Source organism: Mirounga angustirostris, unplaced genomic scaffold (genome assembly GCF_029215605.1).
Source record: "Mirounga angustirostris isolate CCGP_5_RB_7025 unplaced genomic scaffold, mMirAng1.0.hap1 SCAF_6, whole genome shotgun sequence".
In the NCBI taxonomy this organism is placed as follows: Eukaryota; Metazoa; Chordata; class Mammalia; order Carnivora; family Phocidae; genus Mirounga; species Mirounga angustirostris.
This window is the reverse complement of record NW_026991714.1, coordinates 80,432,586-80,451,964: the sequence shown is the minus strand read 5'-3', so window position 1 is coordinate 80,451,964 and position 19,379 is coordinate 80,432,586. Positions and strand designations below refer to the sequence as shown.

General features: G+C 37.4%; 1 protein-coding gene across 1 annotated transcript in view; it reads left to right on the top strand.

The window, feature by feature from the left end:
* The window catches only part of RYR2 (ryanodine receptor 2), a 736,030-nt gene that overhangs the window by 188,830 nt on the left and 527,821 nt on the right, over positions 1-19,379 (top strand). The window contains exon 2 of the mRNA XM_064594590.1: positions 3,831-3,950. Within this exon, the coding sequence (XP_064450660.1) occupies positions 3,831-3,950 (120 nt within the window). The remainder of the gene's footprint in view (positions 1-3,830; positions 3,951-19,379) is intronic.

Sequence of the window (19,379 nt, the reverse complement as noted above, 5' to 3'; positions counted from 1 at the left end):
ATTGGAAGGGAGTTTGCCGTGTGGAAAACTATTCATTGGGTTTTGAAGATAATAACCAAGAGATGATGGTAGCTGGTGTGGTGAGAAATTGATGGATTTGAAATTGCTGGATTTGGCATAGAATCCATAGGACCTTGGGGATCGTAAGCCAGATAGCACTCTCGCTGAAGTGCTATTTATCTTCACAAAGTTCATGAAGTTTCTCCTAGAATATTTTTTCTTTACATTTTATTTTATTCTAAATTTGTAAAACAAAACAAAAAGACAAAAAACAAAAACTAGTAACTTTATTTTTTCCAGTTTTATATAAAATGGGCAATGGTGTAAGTTCAGGTATTTCCAGGAAAGTTCTAGTATCTTTTCATGCTAGTCATTCGCCTTTAACTAACAGACTTTGAAATTAAAAAAATGAAATAATAGAATGTAGGCAGAATATACTTTTGTAGCATTTTGGTTATGGGATAGGATTTCTTGTAAGTTGAATCAGAATTTGTAGCCCTGGGTACTAGACCTAAGACATGAGGACTCTACATTACTGAATACTGAAAGGTTAATATTGGAGGAAGAATATACTTCCTCCAATATTAACAAAAACAAAGAATACTGAAAGGTTAATATTGGAGGAAGATTTTAGTTCTTATGGACTAAGGCTGGAAAAGTGATGGCCATTGTGTGCATTTTGGCACTCTGGTACAGCACTGACACATGGAATTAAAATGTGAAGACTGGAAATGAGACATTAGGAGCCTGGACCTCAGGCCAGGTGGCAGAGACTAATTCAGAAGGCTTATGACCCAAGAGACACACTTTAACCTATAGCCTTATTGTTCTGTTACCTTAACAGTGTTAACTCTCTGGATCCCATCAGTATGAAGCTGTGCTTAGTCTCTGTTCTTAGAATAGAAAAGATATTTCATGTATGTGTATGTGTGTATCTAGATCCGTATGCACACATGTATATGTTGGCAAAACCAGATTTACTGCACATGGGTTATAAGAAAAAAGCTACTTACTGAGACTTTTCCAATGCATAGTCAGTAGGCTGTCAAACCAGAGTGGTTCTGGAGAAAAATGATGCTTTGAGATGAATGATAGGTTAATTAAAGGGGACTGGCAGGTATTTATGAATTGGTGTTTGGTCCATCCAATGCTGTGAGTATATTTTAGTTTCTGTTAGAAAGAAACCCTCTGCTTACTGGAATGTAAAATAAAAACTGCTCCCAGGTAAACTGGAAAAAGCCTTATAAGTACGTCAGGCTAGGTTCTATCTTTCAAAGTGGAATCGTGATTGAACATCGTAGTTAGCTTCTCTCCTTGGTGGTGTGGCAGAGCACTTTTGAACTTCATGTTGCTTTGTGGCCAGACACTCCATCACACAGTAATCTAGTGTTAAGGCACTAGATTAAAGGGACACTTGGCACAAGTGAGTTGGTTTTATAAGCTTAGTAGGGTAGTTCAGTATATTATTTATATTGGTTCCCTTCCCTAACATGGTTGGTATGGACTACATATTAATGAGCATCTCCACGTGTGCTCTCATTTCTGGTTCTGTCCAAAATATACACTTGCTTTAATATTCAGCTGTTACTGATTGCCTCCAAGCTCTTGTAAGAGACTGCTCACCTGTCTCCTGGGATCTCTGTCCTTTCTGGGACCCATTGGGCATCCTAGCTCCTAAAATCCACTGGTTGAAAATGTAGAATCAGCCCCACCCAAGCCCAGCAGAACCAGAATCTGCACTTCAGCAGGTGATTGGATGCACATTAAAGATTGAGAAGTACTTTTCTAGATAACAAACATAGTAAAAGAATCAGTTGAGCCTCTAGAAGCAGCATGGGGCCGAGGACTTTGAGATTCAGATAAATTAGGTTGAATGACCAGTTCTTAGACATATGTATGATCAGCCCTCTCTGTGAGCAACAAGTTACCTTGAGCCTCATTGTCCTCGTGTGTCTATGTGTGGATGATCTTTACATCACAGGATGTGGTGAAGAATAAATCAGTTAATGCCAGGACCGACATACACTATACTTCTTGGCAAATGTGATGTGCCCCCTCTTCTTTTGGGGGCTTACTGAGTATCACGTTATTCTCGCCTGTCCTATACCTTTCTATTTTCTCTTAATTCTCATTCTCAAACTGTCTTTAATGAGTGCATTAAAGTAATTATTTACTAAATGGAATTTAGATGATCTCCAACATCCAGAGGAATCCATTTTACCCAAGAGTGCAGTTTGCATGCTCAAGTTAGTTCCAGAGGGTGAGTGAGACAAGATAGTAAAAAACTGGGGGGATTTGATAAGGCAATGAGCACATCAACACAATTTGGTTCTTTGTTATTAGGCTCCACATGTGGAAAACAAAATATCTTTGATTTTGCAGATTATATAAGCAACAAAAACCCTTCATTATTTTTGTTATAGCCATGCTGAGCATGAATTAATATTCAGATGTACTTGTTATATGAAAATAATGCTATTTTTTTTTTTTTTAGCGGATGACTTCTTAAATGTAACAATCGAATGTTCGCTGGAAATTAATGAGCACCTGGAGGGAGAGTTGGGAGGTGATTATTAAGAGATTGGACTTTGCCTGTGACTGGTGCTATAAGCCAGCTATTCGGTATTGCTGCACCGTATAGGAAAGAAAACAAATGCTTAACATTATAAAGGTTTTAAATGCAGATTGGAGTTGTACTTTTCCATTTGATACAGCATATTCTTTGGGTCAACCCAAAAGGCTTGTTTTCTGCTTTTGAATTTTTATCACATCTCCTCACCCCTACTCTGCCGTTGTTCCATGATGAGTGTCTTCTAGGTTATACTTGATTGTCCCTTTTCTCTCCCATTCTAATTAAAGGGGTCAATGAATATATTTGTTTTTTGACTGCTTTAAGTGTCAAGTGGTTAGACTGTTTAGACAGTGGCTACTTAGAACTTGTTAAAGTGAGATATTTTGTTTAAAAATGACAATGCTATCTCCTGCTTATTGTCTGTTGAGCGCCTTCTGCATATCAGTCTCTATGTGACTCGTTTACCTTGTCCTTTTAGAGATTCAGTGCTTTGGCTAGCATCTTTAACCTGTGGATGGCAGAGCCAGGATGGCAGTCCAGCTCGAGCTGTCGCTGAGTCTCAAGTCCATGCTTCTTGCAGTCCTCATGCTGCCTACACTGAGTCGTCCCATGTATCATCTTTCCCCTGGCATAACTTGCCCTGTAATGCTGCTTAGTTAATTGGAAACCAGTGTGGATTTCACAGGACTGAACTAGCAGATCCTCTCTCTCTCTGCACATTTTTAAGCACCCAAGGGTCCTTTGAAATGTGAACAGTGTGTGGATGAGCTGAGATGACTTTTCAGATTGATTTGAACCCAGGTGTTCTGTTCTTGACCTGGCTTCCTGTGCTGGTTTTGGAGTGCTGTGTGTACCTGCTGTTGGAAATGGTGCTGGTCCTGATGACACTTGATGTCAGACAATTTCTTGGTAATTTTGATGATTAAAACCGTGTGCGAGCGTGCTAACGTGGAGATTCTGTATTTTACCGTTGCTCATGTGGGTTGCCTCTGGGGATCAGTAATGATAGTGAGGAAGCTGTTGACTGCCTGAGTGACAATCAGCTCTTTCTCCCCCTTCCACCTTACCTTTTTCACAAGGGAAAATTCTCGAGGGATTGATTTTGTCTGGTTTTTCTTTTTTTTGTGGGGGGTGGGGACAGTTGTTACATTTCTCTCCAATTTTTAATAGGCGCTAAAGTAAGTCTTCTAGGTCTGATTTAGACTGTCTAGTCATGTCAAACCTCATTTTCTTTTTCTCTTTTCCTCCCCCTCTGCAGGATGACGAGGTGGTTCTGCAGTGCACCGCAACCATCCACAAAGAACAACAGAAACTGTGTTTGGCCGCAGAAGGGTTTGGCAACCGACTTTGTTTCTTGGAGTCCACTTCGAATTCCAAGGTGGGATAAAGCCTTTTGAGGCCTTTCAAGTGTTCGGGTTTTACTAGTGGTATTGGAGTTATTCATGGACGCTCTGTTATTGTGTGTGGAACAGATGAACTGAAGGGGATTTGAAAAATGTGCTTACCGTTCGTTAAGCAAATTTCTAGTTGAGCCTCTACTTTTTGCAAGTCAGAGAAGATTGTTGACAGAAATGAGACCGAGCTCTCACCTCCCATGGTGTTTATATTTTAGTGGAAAAGTAAACAAGTAAATAAATGGTGTGATTTTGGAACTCAGGGCTATGGAGAAAGCGGAATAATAGGGTATAGAGTGATGGGGCAAGGACTCACCCTTTCACAAAGGATATTTGGGGAAGGCTGTCTGAGGCAGTGACACTTGAGCAATCTGGAATGAAGTGAGAGAGAGAGTGAGCAGTCCTGAGTATTCTGGAACATTGCAGAAAGAGGAACCACGTAATGTAGGGGCCCCTAGTTAGTTCTCCTCAGCTGGGACTGGTCACGGAGAGCTTCGAGGCATGGCCAGGAGTTGAGGTTTTGCTCTAGGATGAAGGGAGGCCATTGGAACCGGTGAGTGGTGCAATTTGATGTAGACATTGCAGAGATCATCTTGGCTCTTACGTGATGGAGGATGTTGAGAGAGCAAGCCTGGAAGCAGGCAGATGGAAATCTGGATGGGAGCTGCTGGTTCTTCGGACTAGAGTGATGGTGGGGGCCTTGGGGGAGATTGACAGCATGCCTTGGGGACATACACGGTGTGCTGAAAGATCCGACTGTGTGGAAGAAGGGAAAGAGGAAGATGTCTCATGGGTAGGAAGTCAACCAGAAATCAGTCCATGTAGTCATCTTTTCTGTAGCACTTTTTGGTCTATGGAGTCCTTTGACAGACAGTCTCATTCAGCTGCTGCTGTAAGAGTGTGTATAGTTCTTGCTGTCAAATTCATTGTACAGGTGGGGACTTGGGAAGCTAATAGAGGTCAGGTACTGTGCCTAAAAGGCTTAATGTGATTCGAAGCCACAGTATCAGCAATGGTTTTTCACACTTACACCTTGGCCTTTTGGCTTCAAATCCCTGATTCTTTCCTTTATACCACAGTACCTCTTTGGTTATTCTGTGAAAAAATACTGAGCAATGTATACATATGATTCATTTATTATAATAATTCAATGCCAGGTAACATGATTAACATTGTAATAGTGGGTGGCAAAACATTATGTGTTTTATAGCCTGGGTTAGATTTATTTTTGATTCGACAAGTATTTATTGAGCATTCTCTTTGTACAAATTACGGTGATAGGTGTTACTTGTGAAAAGTATTCTTAAGAGGAAGATATTAAGCATTTTAACATTTAGCACATTCCCTGTGGTTTCTGATATTCTGTAGTGCCTAGAACCAGGCACCATTTAGCTGGCTGGTTTTTGATTTTCACATTATGTTGAACGCTGTGCTGGCTATTGTTCTCTTGTTCCTTTAATGTAAGAGCTGTTTTCCAATACTAAAAGCAAATGCTTCTGATTTGTAGTAGGCATATCATGCGGCAATCAAGGCGTTGATTAGGGCTAGGCATCCGTTTAAACTGGTTCCTTTTTGATGTAATGTATGGGGATTAACATAAGAATAAAAACAAAACAAAACAAAACAAAACAAAACTGGTTCCTTTCTAGGAGGGTCTCTTGACAGTCTCATTGTTAACTGATGATGATCTAGCAAACTGACCATTTTGACCATTTTTGTTGTCATCCTATTTTATTCTTTTCTAGCATCTTTGAAAATTTGCATGTAGGATGAGATACTGAGAATGTTGATCAAGCATAGAATGAATAGCAATTGAAGTCCAGTAAACCTATTTGAACTTTTTTTTTTTGTAAGTTCTTACAACATAAATACACTCTTACTCAAAAATCCCCTACTATGTCATTGTTTGTTTGTTTTTTTTTTCCATAGTTCCATTTGCTTTTGTTGTCCCTGTGCTATATTTCTTCCCTGTATTTCTCAGTTGGCTGAAATGCTGCTTGCCCTTCAAAGCCTATTTCAAATAGTCCCTCTTCTGGGTTGCTTTTTTCCGAGATCCCTGACTTCTGTTCTCTGCCCTTCTTAAGTGCTTTGTTTATACTTCTGTTATGTTGGCAGTTGGGCTTAATTCTGTATAATACCTGCACCACTTTCTCACCTGCTCTCGGATACATACACCAGCTTCTGAATTCCCTGAGGACCAGAGCATATCTCATTTATTTTCTTATCTCTTATTGCTTAGTACCAGGCACAGTGCCTTGAACCAGTAAGTCATCCACAAAATTAAGTGGATCATTAAGTTTGAAAGGGGACCACCATTCTTAGCCCAATTATATCTTTTATAGACTTTTAATTTTCTCTAATTACAGAGAGTCAAAACTCTGGATCTCAGTTCATGTTTAAAATATGTAAGCCTGGGGGTACCTGGGTGGCTCAGTCGTTGAGTGTCTGCCTTTGGCTTGGGTCATGATCCTGGGGTCCTGGGATCAAGCCCTGCAGTGGGCCCCCTGCTCAGCAGGGAGCCTGCTTCGCCCTCTCCCACTTCCCCTGCTTGTGTTCCCTCTCTCGTTTTCTCTCTGTCAAATAAATAAATTAAATCTTAAAAAAAAAATATGTAAGCCTGGGTCCAGATGTGTTTTATGCAGATATATCTGGATTTGAGTTTCATTGGTGGAAAATGGGAGATGGCCCCTCTTCCCCCGCTCCGCCCCGCCAAGTTTGTTGTCTTCTGCATTTATTAAAAAGGTGGAGAGAACAAAGTTATTGGGGGCAGTGAGTAGTCAGTCACTGTAAATTATGTATGTGTTCCTGGAAATGATCCCAGAAATGTCTTAAGCTACAGAATCTTTTAATCAAAGGCAGGACTGACTTTTTCAGAAGACTGTTTCATGTTCCTGGACAGTTCTTCATGCAGATTTCTGCCTGACAGAGGATGGTTCATAACTCCAACATAGGTTTTCCTGTAGAATGTGCAAACATCAAACCTGACGATATGTTTCAGTTAGTCATTTGTAAATTATAATCATGGATACTTTGCATTCTTTATATGAATGACTTTTCATTTTCTGTCTTTTATGATGGGGACGTTGGACTTTTGCTTTTAGGAACCTAGTCCCTTTCAGACAGACTGCCCTTGTTATCATTAAAATTTTGAGGGGAGATGAGAAGTTATCAGAGAAGCGTAGGTTCGCATCTCTGCGAATCCTGACATAAAAGCTGTCAGGGCCTGGAAGATAGCAGAACCCCACATGCACAGACAATGTAGGATCTAGAGTAAACTAGATGACATGTAATCCCACATAGGGTGTCCAGATGTGTATTGCAGAAAGTGGAGGAAAGGCAGCCTGGTTTCTGTCGTGTCCAAAAATCGGTTACACATACTCCTGGAGGACATGGTGGGCCAGGGTGGAAACAGCAGCTGAAACCAGGAGGGGACAAGGGAGACATGGTAAAGATGAACCAGTGTTTCTGGAGCAGTCTTGGCCTATGACTTTTGAAATGAACCTGTTAAAACCTCCTTCTAGACAGGCCTTGCTTTGAGGGGAAATGATTGAGAATCGAGTATGGATTGAGCAGGAGCAAAGGCTAGAGAAGTATCAGGTAAGGGGGAGGGAGGGAAACAGAGCCGAGAAATCTCATAAAAGAATGGTTGTGTTTTGAATACTGGGTGAAAGCAGAATATGATACTCTAGGGCCATATAGCTACAGAAGCTATACTGACCCACCCTCCTTTTCTATGAGAAAGTTCCTTCCAGTTTTATCTGTTTATCTGCTGTGTCTTTATTGCCTGTAGACATAATTCTGCTCCTGGTTGGTGTTTCCCTTTTTACTTTCCATAAATATATACCTATGTATACTGCACATACCGTACTATATACATATAATTATACCATATGTTATATACATATAATTATACAAAATATAAACCATTATATATACATACATGTATAATTTATACATACTATATATAATGATACTATACATGTATACATATAATTATACTATATATAAAACCATTATGTATACCTTATAATTATATGTAATTATGTGTAACTTATGTATAATAATGAGTGGAGTAATCTAATTTATATTTATTTACATAATTATTTACAGTTATCTTTTACATGTAATATATATATGTATATGTAATTTTATATGTCAAAGAGACAGAACAAGGAGCATAATCGTATTTATAGGCAATACAAGTCCACCAGACTTAAAACTGTTACATGATGTTCCAAAATGAACTAAAAGAAATTCAGAGAAGAGAGCTGCTCTGAGGGAACAGCATAGATTATAAACTCAAAAAAGGTGAGTAGAGAAGAAAAAGATTTGAAAAGAGCTGAAAGCTAACAGGATGGAATTAAAAATCACGGAGAAACTGACTTTAGAAATGGAGACTGAACTAGAAAGGACATGAGAGTGTATAAACCCATGGGTAGGGCACCTGGGTGGCTCAGATGGTTAAGTGTCTGCCTTCGGCTCAGGTCATGATCCCAGGGTCCTGGGATCGAGTCCCGCATCGGGCTCCCTGTTCAGCGGGGAGCCTGCTTCTCCCTCTGCGTCTCTTATGAATAAATAAATAAAATCTTAAAAAATAATAATAAACCCATGGGTAATGCCTTAAGAATAATAGAAGATGGAAAAGTGAAAACTTGTAAAATATATATATCTATTATATATAAGCATATATTATATATATATATCCAATATATATATATATATATACAAAGGAAATGAAGAGATAAAAGCATGTGGGGAAACTTCCAGGTTCCTGTCCAGCATGTCAGACGCTTGGAGGTTACCACTCTGTCCTAACAAGTAAAAGGTTGGCAAAGTGAAAAATCAACAACGCTTCTTAGATCCATGAGGTCACAGGGCAAACTTGCACCCCCCCCTCCGCCAAATTGAAGAGACTGACAGGCAGGTGCAGAGAATCACAGCCCACGTGAGCAGCAACCGCTGCAGGAGCCAGTGCTGGGTGGGGAAACCTAAATTGGAACTGATGAGTTGCTAGAGGCTCAGTGTGGACAACTCTAAGAGTTAGAAAATCCAGGGGGATCCAGCTGTGCAGGGGGACCCACGCTTTTGGGATTCTTACCTCCTGGGGTTCTACCAGGTTCTCACAGCAAATGTTGGAGAAAAATTTCCTTGTGCTTCTGCCAGGGAGAGGGGAAAAAGAATCAGTTTGAAATAATCCAGAGTATTATGTTCTTAACAAGGTCTGCCCTCCAGAGAGACTGTTTTGCCAGAACGCAACCTGCTGGGATTGTATCAGTGAGTAACCCAACTGGGGGAAAGGAGATACCCAAGTCCAGCCCACTCTTGCCATCCTGTCCCACCTAAGGTGGGTGGAAACTGAGAAACCCGTGAAGTTCACATTCCAGAGGCACAGGCTTACTGAGAGAACGAGACTTAATAGAACCATAAAACACTTCCTCCTCCCATACCTTACCATCGCATTACTAAAGGCTTGTTTACTGCAATTCCCTTTATCCAAAACATCCTGTGTGTCTATCAAGAAAAAAATCACATACTAAAAGGCAACAAACACTGTTGGAAGAGACAGAGCAGGGATCAGAACTAGACTCAGATATGGCAGCAGTGTGGGAATTATCAGACCAGGAATTTAAAACAACTATGATTAATATGCTAAAGGCTCCAGTTCATAAAATAGACAGCCTGCAAAAACAGATGGGCAATGTAAGCAGAGATGGAATTCAAAGAAAGAAAATGCTGGAGAACAAAAACACTGACAGAAATTAAGAATGCCTTTGGTGGCTTATTATTAGACTGGACTCGGCTGAGCAAAGAATCTGAGTTTGAGGATATCACCATAGAAACCTCCAAAACTGAAAAGTAAAGGAAAATAAAAAAGGATTGGATTAAAAAAAAAAAAGACAGAATATTCAAGAACTGTAGGACAACTACAAAAGAGCTCTAGAAACATGAAGAAAGGAATAAGAAGAAATATTTGAAACAATAATGACTGAGAATTTCTGCAAGTTCGTGTCCTACATCTAACCACAGATCCAGGAAGTTAAGATAACACCAAGAAGGATGAATGCAAAAACCCCACTACATATAGGCATATCATTTTCAAGGTACAGAAAATTAAAGGTAAAGAAAAAATCCTGAAAGAAGCTAGAGGAAAAAACAACTTACCTATAAAAGAGAAAAATAAGAATCACATCCAGTTTTTTAGAAACTATGGAAGCAAGAAGAGAATGAAATATTTAAAATGTTGGGAGGGAAAAGCTATCAACCTAGAATTCTGTATCCTGCAAAATTGCCCTTTAAGAGTGAAGGAGAGAGGACTCTCTCAGAAATTGAAGAAATTTGTTGCCGGTAGACTTGACTTAGAAGAAATGTTGAAAAAACTCTTCAGCAAGAAGGAAGCTCAGAAACTTGAGTGTACGTAAAGGAAGGAAGGAAGCATTGGCGAAGGTAACATTAAAATTTTTTATTTTTCTTATTCTTTATTGATATAACAGATAAAAGTTTGCTCAGAGTAATAACAGCAACGCTGTATTTGCCTGTGTATGCTTACGTACAAGTGAAATGAATAACAGCAATGCTACAAAGGATGAGAGGGATGAATTAGGGTTATTTTGTTATAAGGTATGTCCACTATCCATGGAATATGAGTATAATGTTACTTGAAAGCGGATTTGGATTAGTTGTGAATGCATATTGCAGACTCTAAGAAAACCACTTTTTAAAAGTAAACCAAAAAAAGTAAAACTTATATGTAAAGGAGAGAAAATAAAATCATGTGAAATGTTCAGTTAAAGCCAGTAAAGGCAGAAAAAGAGGGGAAGACAAAAGTGGAAACAAAGAATAACGGCAACAAATAGAAAACATAAACTAATATGGTAGATCTTAATCCACTTACCTCAATAATTACTTTGAACATTAGTGGTTTAAATGCATCAATTAAAAGACAGAGCTTGTCAGACTGGATCAAAAATGACACCCACCTGTTTCTTGCCTACAGGAAACTTACCTCAAATATAAAGACACATAGGTTAAAAGCAAATGGTTGGAGAAAGATATATCATGCTAACAATAATAAAGAAGTAGGAATAGCAGGCTTCAAGGTAAGGAAAGTTATCAGGGATTAAGAACGGCATTACACGATTATAAAGGAATCTGTTCTCGTAACAATCCTTAACATGTATGTGTCTAACAACAGAGCATCAAAGCATGTGAGGCAAAAACTGAAAGGACTACAAGGAAAAATAAATGAATCCATTGTCTCAGGTGGACACTTCAACACCCCTTTATCAGAAATGGGGAGACCTAAAAGGCAGAAAATTAGTAAGGGCATAGTTGAACTATACAACACTATCAATCAACTGGACATAATGGGCATGCATGGTTTACTTCACCCAGCAATAGCAGAATACACATTTTTCTCAAGCTCATATGGACACATTCACCAAGATAGACCATATTCTGGGCCATAACATACAACTTAACAAATTTAAAAGAACAGAAATCCTACAATATCTGATCTCAGACAACACCTGAATTAAAATAGAAAGGTAAAAAATGTCAAAATACTTGGAGATTAACATGCTTTTATATAACACATGGTTAATAAACCTATGATAAATTAAAGAATATATTTTCAACTAAATGAAAATGAAATCACAACCTATCAAAATTTGTGAGCTGCAGTAAAAGCAGTGTTTAGGGGGGAAATGTAAAGTACTGAGTGCATCTATTGAAAAAGAGGAAGATCTAAAATCAATAATCTAAACTCCCATCTTAGGAAACTAGAAAGAGAAGAACAAATTAAATCCAAAGAAAGCAGAAGAAAAGAAAGAGAATTAGAGCAGAAATACATGAAATTGAAAACAGAAAATCAAAGAAAATCAAAAAAAAAAGCCGTTTAATTGAGAAGATCAATGAAATCAATAAGCTTCTAGCCAGGCTAATTAAGAAAAAAAAAGAGAATACAAATTACTAATATCAGAAACAAGAGACATCACTATAGATCCCATGAACATTAAGTAGATAATAAAGCAATATTATAAATCTTTGCCCACAGATTTCATAAACTAGGTGAAATGGACCAATTCCTTGAAAGACACAATCTGCCAAAATGCACAGAAGAAGTTACAGACAATCTGAATAGGCTTATAGCATTAAATTGAATCAACAGTTAATAACTTTCCATACTAAAAGCAACAGGCCCAGATGGATTCACTTGTGAATTCTATCAGACATTTGAAGAAGAAACTGTATGGGTTAACGATAATCTCTTTCAGAGGATAGAAGCAAAAGAAATACTTCTTAACTCATTCTCTGAGGCCAAGATTACTCTAAGATCAAAACCTGACAAATACAAGAAAAAAACACCAAAACTATAGACCAATACTTCTCATAAACATAAATGTAAATAAAATTATTAACAAATTGAATCAAACAGTGTATAAAAAGAATTATATGCCATGACCACATAGGATTTATTATCCCAGGTAAGCAAGGCTGGTTCAAATTCAAAAATCAACCCCTATAAAGGAAAAAAGGAAAAATCACAGGATCATATTATTAGGTACAGAAATAGCATTTGACAAAATCCAACATCCATTTATGATAAAAACCCTCAGTAAACTAGGCGTAGAGGGGAACTTTCTCAACTTCATGAAGACTAGAAAATCTATAGCTAACATCTTAGTAATGAGAAGCTTGAAGTTTTCTCACTAAGATCAGAAACAGAGGCTATGGTTTCTGAGAAACAAACCGAGGGTTCTAGAGAGGAGGGGGGTAGGGGATGGGTTAGCCTGGTGATGGGTATTAAGGAGAGCACATATTGCATGGAGCACTGGGTGTTATACGCAAACAATGAATCATGGAACACTACATCAAAAACTAATGATGTAATGTATGGGGATTAACATTAACATAAAAAAAAAAAGAAACAAGCCACTCTCACCACTGATTTTCAACATTATGCTGGAAGTATTAGCTAATGCAATAAGATAAAGAGAAGGGGCACCTGAGTGGCTCAGTCAGTTAAGGTCTGCCTTTGGCTCAGGTCATGATCCCAGGGTCCTGGGATCGAGTCCCACATCGGGCTCCCTGCTCAGTGGTGTGTCTGCTTCTCCCTCTGCACCAACCCTGTGCTTGTGCACTCTCTTTCTCTCTTTTTTTATTTTTAAAGATTTTATTTATTTATTTGACAGAGAGAGAGAGATAGCGAGAGCAGGAACACAAGCAGGGGGAGTGGGAGAGGGAGAAGCAGGCTTCTCACCGAGCAGGGAGCCTGATGCGGGGCTCGATCCCAGGACCCTGGGATCATGACCTGAGCCGAAGGCAGACGCTTAATGACTGAGCCACCCAGGCGCCCTGCACTCTCTTTCTCAAATAAAATCTTAAAAAATAAGAGAAGTAAAAGGCATACAGGTGGGGAAGGAAGAAATATAACTGTTTGCAGATGGTCTGCTTATCTATGTAGAAAATCTGAAAGAATCAACTAAATAAGCAGTTATAGCAATGTTGCAGGATACAAATTTAATATACAAAAGTCAGCTGCTTTCCTGAATACCAGCAATGAACAACTAGAATTTGAAACTTAAAACACAATACCTTGGGGCGTCTGGGTGGCTTAGTCTGTTAAGTGTCTGCCTTAGGCTCAGGTCATGATCCCACCATCTTGGGATCAAGCCCTGCATCAGGCTCCTTGCTTAGCGGGGAGCCTGCTTCTCCCTCTGCCCTTTTCTCTGCTCATGCTCTCTTGCTCGGTCTCTCTCTCAAATAAATAAAATCTTAAAATAAAATAAAAAACACAATACCATTTATCTTAGAAGGCAAAAAAAAAAAAAACACCTTAGTTATAAACCTAAGAAAATATTACAAGATCTGTAAGATAAAAACTATAAAACTCAGGTGAGAGATAGCAAAGAAGAGCTAAATAAATGCAGAGATATTCTATGTTCGTGAATAGGAAGACTCAGTATTATCAAAATGTTAGTTCTGTCAGACTTGATCTGTAGATTTAATGCAATGCCTATCAAAATCCCAGCAAGTTATTTTGCAGATATTGACAAACTGTTTTTGAAGTTTATTTGGAGCATCCAAAGACCCAGAATAGACAGCATAATATTGAAGGAGAAAATGAAGTTGTCTTAAAAACTAGAGGATTAAGGATTGACAGTGTGGTCTTGGTGAAAGAATATACCAGTAGATCAGTGGAACAGGATAGAGTCCAGAAATAGACTGACAAATACAGTCACTGATTTTTGTCAAAAGAACAAAAGGAATACAATGGAACAAAGGCAGTCTTTCTAACAAGTGGTACTGGAATAACTGGACACCTTAGTGCAAAAAAAAAAAAAAAAACTAGACAGACGTGATACCCTTCACAAAAATTAACTCGAAATGGATCATAGACTTTAAAATACAAAACTATAAAATCCTAGAAAATAACATAATAGAAAACCTAGGTAATGTTGGATATGGTGATGACTTTTTAGATAAAACAGCAAATGTACAACCCATGAAAGAATAAGTTAGTAAGCTGGACTTCATTAAAATTAGAAACCTGTGTTCTGGGGAAGACAATGTCAAAAGAATGAGAAGATTAGCCTTAGACTGGGAGAAAAAACTTGCAAAAGATACTTCTAATAAAAGACTGTTAACCAAAATATCAAAAGAACTCTTAAAACTCGAAAGTAAGAAATAAACTGATTAACAAATGGGCCAAAGACCTTAACAAGCACCTCACCAAAGAAGATATTTATATGACAAATCAGCACATGAAAAAATGCAGCACATGATATATCATTAGGGCAGTGCAAATGAAAATGAGATACCACTAGACCTATTAGAATGACCAGATTCCAGAACACTGACAACACCAAATGCTGGTGAGCATGTGGAGCAAAGGGAATGGTTCAGCCACTTTGGAAGACAGTTTGGTGGTTTCTTACAAAACTAAGTATACTCTTAACCACAATCCAGTGATTGTGCTCCTTGGTACTTACCCAAAGGAGTTGTAAAACTTACATACACACAAAAACTTGCACATAGTTGTTTATAGAAGCTTTATTCGTAATTGCCAAAACTTGGAAGCAATCCAGATATCCTTCAGTAGTGAATGGATAAATAAACTGTGCTATATACAGATGATGGAATATTATTCATCATTAAAAAGAAATGAACTATCAAGCCACAAAAGGACATGAAGAAAATTTAAATACCTACTAATGAGTGAAAGAGGCCAATCTGAAAAGGCTATGAACTGTATGATTCTTGCTATATGACATTCTGGAACAGAAAAAACTCTAGAGACCGTGAAAAGATCAGTGGTTGCCAAGGGTTAGGGAGGACAGGAAGGGTGAAAAGGTGGAACATGGAGGATTTTTAGAACAGCAAATTTATTCTGTATGATAATATAATGATGGATACAGGTCATATATTTGTCAAAATTCGTAAGATGTACAGCACCAAGAGTAAACCCTAATGTAAACTATGGACTTTGGGCAATTAAATGTATCGGTGTCATAACTAATGTACCACTGTGGTGGGGGATGTTAATAATGGGGAAGACTGTGCAGATGTGCAGGCAGAGAGTGTATGGGAAAATACCTGTACCTTCCATGCAGTTTTGCTGTGAACCTAAATCTGTAAGAAATAGTCTGTTTATGGGGGCTCCTGGGTGGCTCAGTTGGTTGAGCGTCTGACTCTTGATCTCAGCTCAGGTCTTCATCTCGGGGTTGTGAGTTCAAGCCTCGTGTTGGGCTCCATACTGGGTGTGGAGCCTACTTAAAGAAAAAAAAGAAGAAAAAAAGTCTATAAAAAAGAACAACAGAACATGTTAGACGAACATCTAATGTACTTATAATAAAAGACCCTGGGAAGAATACGAAAGCTCAGGAACACTTGCTTGAAACTATACATTGAAAATGCATAGTGCATACCTCGGAAAACCAACTTCTTAGCTGGCCAGGACAGATTATTTTAGTAAACTATATTCATTAAAGGTAAAGAAAAAAAAATCTGTTGAATCCAGGCAAAAAGGCAAGTCACTTTTAAAAGAGGTCACGTTGTCATCAGATTTTATAACACCAGTGCTTTATGCCAAGTGAAAATGGAGTAATATATCAAGAAACTCAAGGAAATCTGAGTCAAGGGTTCCAGCCAAACTGACTTTTCATGGAAAAGCCAGAAACAAACTATTATGAATGTGAAAAAATTTGGGGATATTGTTTCCGTGAGCCCTTCTTTAGGAATTTACTGGAGAATGAGCTCCAGTAGAGACTCTGGCAGGAGGACTGGTTGGAAGCAAGCAGTGAGCATTTATTCAAGTTGTTGAGGCTCATGATTTTGAAGGAGAGAGCATCACGAGAAGTGGATCTATGCTCAACACTGTGAAGTTGGTAAACTACCAAAAATGGGAGAAGAGTGGGGGGAGTTTGCAAACATTATATTAAACTTTCATATAAGTAACTGTAAGTGGACTTGACTGACCTATTAAAATAAGAACTTAAAATTTTAGGATTGATTAGCAAAGGCAAGTGTGACATTATATCTACTGAAACAGATACAGAAAGTACAAATAAAAGGATGGACAACGATATACTAAGAAGCACAAATAAAAATAGAGTTTCTCAAACCCATTATTGGATAAGGCATAATTCAGACCAAAAGCCTTGAAAAGAAACAAGGATATCTAATAATTTTAAGGGGTATACTTCTCAGTGAAGATTACCTAGGTATATGCACCCAGTAACAGAAACCACTTCCACAAACCAGAAACTATAGATGCCAAGAGAATAGAGTACAAATTAATAATAGAGGAGATATAACACACTTCAGGTAGAAAAAATAAGTAAAATGCTTAGTATAAAAGCTCACTGAGGTTGACCTTATAAAGACATGTCAAGACTTGAACCTCAGAGTATACGTTTTTAAAAGGTTCACATAAAACATTAAAGAATATTGACCATATCTTAGGTCACACACACATACACAAAAACAGTAAATTCCAAAGAACAGCAATAATACAAACATCAGTCTAAAGAAATAAAACTAGAAATTGATTTTCAAAAAAAAAAAAAGCCAAAACCCAACTAAAGTCCCTTCTATGTAAGAATTAACAAGTCACAGTATTAAGTGTTGAGTGAACGGAGAAGTATCAAATAAAACTGAAGAATTTCTTGAACACAGAATGAATACGTGATGTTGTAGAATATGTGGGACACAGCTAAGGAAGCTATGAGAAGAGAGGTTTTAGCATCAAATGTATATATCAATAAAAACAAAAAAAATAGGGGCGCCTGGGTGACTCAGTTGGTTAAGCGACTGCCTTAGGCTCAGGTCATGATCCTGGAGTCCCAGGATCGAGCCCCGCATGGGGCTCCCTGCTCAGCGGGGAGTCTGCTTCTCCCTCTGACCCTCCTCCCTCTTGTGCTCTCTCTCTTTCTCTCTTATTCTTTCTCTCAAATAAATAAATAAAAAAATCTTAAAAAAAAATAAATGAATCAACCACATTAAAAACTAGAAAAAAAAACCAAAGTAAACAAAAGAAAGCAACAGGATGGAATTAACAAAATAAAAAGGAAATGGATGCGTTAAAGATTGGTTCTTTGAAAAAAAAATCAATAGGCAAACCACTAATTCAATCAAAAAGAAAGCACAAATATTCAAATATTAAAAGTTTCATAAAGGTAGGAGGGGATAATGATAGAAACAGAGGAAATTAAATCAGAAGAGACCATTTGCTCAATTATATGCAAGTGGATTTGAGGATCTTCATGAAATGAATCACTTTTTAGAAAAAATTAAATTTACCACAGAAAGTCTAAACAGGATAATTATCAGATAAATAAAGCAGTAAAAGAATTTTCTGACAGGAAATACACTAGAGTCAGATTATCCCTTAGGTATATTATTCAGATTCTAAAGCCTAAGAAAGAAACCTCCACATTTATTTCATCAAGTAAGTTATAAAATGGATTCTAAAAATCTTTAAAAAATTACTTTGGAAAATTATTGATCAGTTTCACTTAATGAATATTGATACAGAAATCTGAAATAAAGTATTTTTTTAAAGAAACCAATGTTGCATTAAAACAAACATCATGACCAAGTAGTTTGTTCCAGGAATCCAAGAGTGGCTCAATATAAAAAAATACATATATAATTAGTAATTTCTTCATATTAGTAGTGCTAAGGAGAAAAACCTTTTGGACATCTCTGAAGATAGGGAAAAGTCACTTGACAAAATTCAGAGTGTATGTTTCAGAAGCTAATAAAAATAGGAGTTGGTGGATAGCTTCACTAATGTTATTTTACAAACACAGACTTGAAAAGTCAATACTTTATTTACAGGGGATCACTCATCAGAATTAGGCGTAAGTAAAGGATATTCATTATCTCTCTGTTGTCCATGTGTGTGTTGGAGGCTTGAGCCAATGTAATTAGACTTAGAGATTTAAGCTTGGATATGACGAGACAGTTGCAGATGACTTGATCTAGCTAAAAGTCCGAAGAAAATCAGTGGAAAAACTACTGCAAAATGGATTTGTGAGAGAAATCCATAAAATAGGTGGTTATAAAAATGAAGGTATCAATAGCCTTCGTGTATATTGTCCTATTAGAAAGGATATTGAAACATACGCATGTATGGAATGATACTTGGCGTACCCACACACATAAGTGTATATTAACTTAGAAAGAGAATCAGTAATAGTCTTAGGTCAATCTTTTGTCAATAGTCATGAAGTCTCCCAAAAGAGAAAATTTATTAAAAAAAAATTCTTAATGATCTTATTGTGACAAGCATAGTTTTCTGGTGTTACTCTTTGTAGACTCAGGGCAGAGATGAATAAGAATTTTTAAGATCTGTCTCAGCCTAATATTTCAGTGCTACTGTATTTCTAAGACTGGTCCATATCCACTGCATGTATTAAAACAACACTGTTGATTTTTTTATCAGGCTTCCAAAAAGGAAGTTGAGCCTTGTCAGTAGAACAATCTCAAAAACTCTTTCCATTTCTTCTAATTTCTCTGGCATCACTTTAATTAAAAGTGTGTTTTTCCTTAATGGAACATGATAGAGCAATATTTTATCTTCAGTGACTTCTCATTTCAGGATATTATTCACCACTATAAATAATGCATTAGGATATTAATGATGCATAATAGTTGTGATATTCCAGATGAACTGTTCTTCTTATTCAAGTGAAAATTTTTGAATAATAAAAATGTCAGTATAAAATAAATGCTGGATGAAGTAAGGAAGATCCACTTTAAAAATAAAGTTTATGAGACATTTTAAGCAACAGATGGTAGTTTCTCAATGTGTTTCCTCTGAAGATTAATATAATTATAGGAAAATAAATATTAACATTATTATTGTTTTGTTCTATTTACTTTATTATGATTTTCACAGAATTTTGCTT